At 41.9% G+C, this 5,844-nt stretch overlaps 1 protein-coding gene across 1 annotated transcript; it reads right to left on the reverse strand.

Annotated features, from left to right (window-relative positions):
- LOC109844381 (LOB domain-containing protein 41-like) lies at positions 4,845–5,838 on the reverse strand. Its single transcript, XM_020413389.1, has 2 exons — positions 5,751–5,838; positions 4,845–5,651 (listed from the first exon to the last, which is right to left on the reverse strand). Exons 1-2 carry the CDS (start codon positions 5,788–5,790, stop codon positions 5,059–5,061), a joined length of 633 nt encoding a protein of 210 aa, XP_020268978.1. The 5' UTR covers positions 5,791–5,838; the 3' UTR covers positions 4,845–5,058.

Consider the following 5,844-nt stretch of genomic DNA (forward strand, 5'->3'; position numbering starts at 1 on the left):
AGAAAACAAGCCCAATCGAATGGTGATATATATAACAAATACCTCTGCTAGGGAGAACCGGGGAGAAAATGAGCACACAGTCGAAGGGTGATGGGACTCAAATAGAGTGTAAGAACCAATTTTAACATAAAAGGGTGTAACTAATATGTATTAGCTCAAACTACTATTCAATCCTTACACAGGAAGGACCATCGCTGAAAAGATATTAATTGATTACTTGGACCATAAACTTAGCTCTTGTTATAGCTGTCTTAGTGCTAAAAAGTATTCTCAAATCAATAGCAAACAAGTATCCCACATTATGCGTAATCGAGCCAGCTCTTCACTTCGTGATAACCAAAAACCTAGCTCGGACGACTCGACACGCCGACATCTCGCGAGGGCGATTCAAAAGGTGTTACATGTCGACCCCTGGTTAGGTTGACTTCTTGATCAACCTACTTGACCGACCATTCGACCGACATCTCACGAAGGTGACTCAAAAGACAATACTTCTCGACCTTCTACCGGACGAGTAGGAAGGCGACGACTACCTCGAGCCCCCTCCCGCTCACTGACCACTGATCACCTCATAATAAACGCCATTAAATGCATGATCGGCGTCATCATTTCTCTATCATCAATAGTTTTTATGACACATCAGACCACACTGGTACCGTTGGCCTCCAGTCACTTCACATTAAATACGGAAGTAACATGTCGTATAGCAGGTTCCTAATATATTTCTTAATTTTTTGGTAACAAGTTATTGGGATTCCTAATCTGTTTTGGTAACAAGATTCCAAATCTGTTTTGGTAACATGTTATTAGAATTTCTAATCTATTTTGTTTTTAGTTTTAGAATTCCTAGTATGTTTTTGGTTTTAGGATTTCTATATATATGCAGCGGTTTAGAAAAGAAAAAAAAGAGTTAAAAAGGGGTTTGTTTTGTGCACAGAAAAGAGAGTTTTCTGAGTAATTTGGTTAGGGTTTTGTTTGAGAGTTTTGAGAGATTTGTTCGAGAGATTTTGAGTGAATTTGTAATATCTATTTACACTCTCCTTCTCTATTAGTGAAACACATCTCCTTCTTACCCGTGGACGTAGGCAACTTGCTGAATCACGTAAAATTCATTTGTTTGTGTTCGTGTCGTTATTTGATTGTGTTTGGCCTTCTCTCTCAGCGTTTGTGTTAGCCCTCGAAACCCCAACAAGTAGTATCGGAGCAAGGCTACGCTTGGAATTAGGTGGAGGAGTATATCGCTTTGGAAGCTCGTCTAGAGTTTTAGTTAGTGATAAAAGTGGGATTTTTACTATTGTGGATCTTGTCTTTCGTCGTGTGGGGGTGAAATCTTTCGGAGGCTCTTGTTAGGGTTTCAGTTGGAGGTAAAAATCTACCTTTCTCGCAGTTTGGATCTATTTTCTTTTCAGTTTGTTTCGCATTGGTTTGTTGGTGTTTTGAGGAAGATGGATGTGAAAGAAGGCGTTGAGAGTAGTACTTCTAGCGTGAAGACCGTTTAAAGTTTGAATATCCACTCTATGAAGATAGATGTGGAGATGTTTAATGGCACGAACAACTTCGGCTTACGGAGATGTGAAGTTTTGGATGCGCTGAACGCGCAAAATTTAGAAGACGCTTTGGAGTTGGACGGCAAGATGGACGACATTGAAGAGAAGGTTTGGAAGAAGACGTTGTGTGGCGTGATTAGGTCTTGTTTAACACAGAATCTAAAATATGATGTGATCAATGAGACTTCTGCAAAGAAGATTTAGGAGATTCTTGAGAGAAAGTATTTAACGAAGAGTGTTGAGAACTGCTTACATTTGAAAAGGAGACTTTACCGTTTCCAGTTGAAGAAGAAAATCTCAATTAGTGATCACATGAACAACTACACGAAGCTTCTTGCGGATTTGGCGGATGTGGATGTTATGATCGATGATGAGGACAAGGCGTTGTTGTTGTTGAGCTCCTTGTCGGACGAGGAATATGAGACCTTTGTTCTTATCCTAATTAATGAAAATGTATCTCTTTCGTATAGTGAGGTCACCGCTGCACTTGTGAACTATCAGCTTAGGAAGAAAGACAAGGATTCTTCTAATGATGTAGTAGCGGAGGCATTGACCGCAAGAGGGAAAAGTCCAAACCGAAATAGGATGTCACAGTCTAAAGGAGTACATCCTTCAGTTGGTAGGAATCAATGTGTTTTTTGTAAAGAAAATGGACATTGGAAGTCTGAATGCCCAAAGTTGAAAGATCGAGCCGGGAAGAATAAGGGGAAAGCTATACAAGCTTCAGAGGTGAATGTTGCCAAGACTAGTGGCGACAATTCAGATTCGGATTCTTCGAGCTACTCGTGCCCTGCACTACCGTTAGTTTGTGATGCCGACTCTACGGAATGGATGTTGGATTCGGGTACTTCATACCATATTTATCCTAGGAGGGATTGGTTCTTCAGCTTTGAAGAGTTAGAAAAATGAGATGTCGTGCTCATGGGTAATGACCATGAATGCACTATTAGTGGTATTGGAACAGTTTGGATCAAAATGTGTGACGGGGTGACTAAGGAATTGAAGGAAGTGAGGTTCGTTCTGCAGTTGTCGAAAAACATCATTTCACTTGGAGTTTTGGAGGCATCAAGCTATAGAGTGATCTTAGAGGATGTATCTCTGAAGGTCACAATGGGATCCATGATTATAATGAAGGGCGTCAGAAAGAATAATTTATACTATTTGATTGAGAGCACGGTGATAGGTGGAGCGCTGACGACTTCTATTTATTCGGCTAGACTGTGACATTTGAGGAGGTTGGGACATTCGAGTATTGATTCCGTACATCGATTGGAGAGAGGTGCTTTGACTTGCAAATTGAAGTCCTGTGAACATGTTGGTGTGAGAAAAAAGACCAATGTGAAGTTTGACTCCTCTATTCACCTAGGGAAGGACCTTCTAGATGATGTTCACATAGGCATTTGGGGCCTTCTAATGAGGCATCATTGGGAGATAATATGTATTTGGTTTTCTGTGTTGTAGACTATTCTAGACATTTGTGGGTTGTAACCAAGTCCCATTTGAGTGAAGTCCTAGTAATCAACAACAGGTGGAAGAAGTGTATAGGCAGAAAGGTAAATTTACTTAGTTCTGATTTTGATAAGAAATACAAGAGGGATCATTTTCTGCATTTGTGCCTAGCTCAGGGTAGTTTGAGATACTTCATTGGAAAGAAAACATTGGGGCAACGAGATGAGATGGCAAATTTGATGGGTTGCTCCTTACTGAAGAATGATCGGTGTTTGATGTCAAGCAATAGTTTACAGAGGAGTTTTGGTGCTGAGACTTTAACATATTAGAGTCATCTTATTTATAGGTTGCCGTCTGCCGCGATTGGAGTATTTGGATCTGGTGGAGCTGCTTCAGATTTTGGGCTGCTTCGAATATTTAGATGTCCAACATATTATCACATCGAGGATGTGATATTTGATTCGAGTGCACATTTAGGATTCAGAGACGTGTTTGGTTACCAGTTATGGGATTTCGATATTGTTCTGAGTAGTACTGTCATATTTGACTCTCAGCAGGTGAAGAGTGTTAGACAGATCATTGGGATATCTCAGAGGGTGGAGAGTGATGCTACTTCACGTTGGGTGGAGATTACTCCATGTTTTCTAGATCATTCTAAATCGTTTGGGACTCCAGTTGAGATGACACAAATTGGGGATCATGTTAATGTGGATGCAGATGATGAGTTCGTTGATTCGGGTGCAGCTGGCGGACACAGTTCGAATTTGGCTATGGATATTGGTCCACCTCAGGTGGAGGTGTTGGTTCGTTTCACTTTGAGGTCAGTGGGAGAGTTATCAGCTGCAGATTTGTTGGTGATGATCGTGAAGGATTGAGAATCCTTCTAGTTGATTAGTGGGAGAGTTATCAGCTGCAGATTTGTTGGTGATGATCGTGAAGGATTGAGAATCCTTCTAGTTGATTGAGGGCCTTTGGAGGCTATTTGGTGAAGTTGGTGATGATCGTGAAGGATTGAGAATCCTTCTAGTTGATTGAGGGCCTTTGGAGGCTATTTGGTGAACTACGTGAGGCTTGATTCCTTGGACAAGAGGATACGTAGACAATCATTTTGATGCAGCCGGTTTGATGAGTTGATACCGATATTTGGAGTTTGTGTGCATTCTCGTTTGGGTTCTTAACTTGTTGTGGATTGAGACCGTTGTCGTGAATTTATTCCACTTCGTACTATACGCAACAAGTAAGACGTTTGGTTGATATTGGTGTCGGTTCAGTTTTGGAAAAACTTCGCCGAGGTGGAGAATTGTTGTATAGCAGGTTCTTAATATGTTTTCTAATTTGTTTTGGTAATAGGTTATTGGGATTCCTAATCTGTTTTGGTAACATCATTCCAAATCTGTTTTAGTAACATATTATTAGTATTCCTATTCTGTTTTGTTTTTTATTTTAGAATTCCTATTATGTTTTTGGTTTTAGGATTTCTATATGTATGAAACGGTTAAGAAAATGGAAAAAAAGAGTTAAAAAGAGGTTTGTTTTGTGCACAGAAAAGAGAGTTTTCTAAGCAATTTGGTTAGGATTTTGTTGAGAGGTTTGTTTGAGAGATTTTGAATGAATTTATAATCTCTATTTGTATTCTACTTCTCTACTAGTGAAAAGTCATCCCCTTTTTACCTCGTGGACGTAAACAACTTGTCGAACCACGTAAAACTCGTTTGCTTGTATTGTGAAAAGTCATCCCCTATTGGTCCATATTTTAGGTCGAATTTTCCTTTCAAAACTGTAATTAGATCGGGAATAATATTAGACCACACCAATGATTTCAAGCAATTAAATTTAAAAGGTGTATCGTCAAGCAAATTCCACAAGCTCATCAAATTATTACTGGACTAGGGTTTAAAGCCTCTATATACAAAGGAACAAATTATTACATGAGACTAGTATTTTCCTAAAGAAAGAACCGATTGAAAAAAAAAGAAAAAAGAACCAATCGAACATTTGTCTCAAAACTGTTTTCTTTCACCTCCACTAACTAAGATACCATCAAAACAAACACGATCGAGTATCACGCAGCAGCGAGCTCTAGCCCAAGCTCCACACGACACGTGTCATCATCCAACACCCCGATCTCGGGTGGCGCAGTCGCCACCGGTCGATGAACCTCGAACCCGAGCGTGAGCTCAAGCTCCACCTCGCTCTCCTCCGCCGGCTCCCCCTGGCTCACGTGCGAGGCCTCCACGGTGTCGACGGAGGCCATGCTCGCCTCATTCTCCCTGCTCTCGCTCACGTGACTCCCACCACTCGACTCATGGCTCTTCGCCCGGGTAAAAACTCGATCGGACTCATCACCGGTCTTTTTGTTGCCGGCCCGCTTGAAACGGGTTCGGGTCTTGTGGACCTTGTGGAGGTTATCAGCGGGTCTGGATCCGGCAGGATCGGAGTCTTTGCTGATGTGGCGGATGTCGTAGGCTTTGAGCGGAGGAACGGGCGTAGACGCAGCGGTCTCCGATGGAATCTGAACAATCGGAGCTCCTTTGAGAACAGCCTCCACCGCGGCCTGGCAAAGCTGCCAGCTGCCGGACCACAATAAGCCGACCGAACCGTAGATCGGGTTCACAATCCGACCGCAGGCCTCGTAGAGCAGAGATCGAAAGATGGCTGCAATTAAAAAAAAAGCAGTTTGGAAATTAGTCTATAAATTTTTGGCCTCGTTTTTTGTTTTCCCCTTGTTGAAGATTGTACGGCTTTGATATTTACCAGGGCGGAGGTTGTCGGGTCCGGAGTTGATGAGGTTCATGAGGCCGGCGCGGCCGTAGAACTTGGCGAGGAAGACGGTGGCGTTTGCTTGGGA

Source organism: Asparagus officinalis, chromosome 1, assembly GCF_001876935.1.
Source record: "Asparagus officinalis chromosome 1, Aspof.V1, whole genome shotgun sequence".
NCBI classification, from domain to species: Eukaryota; Viridiplantae; Streptophyta; class Magnoliopsida; order Asparagales; family Asparagaceae; genus Asparagus; species Asparagus officinalis.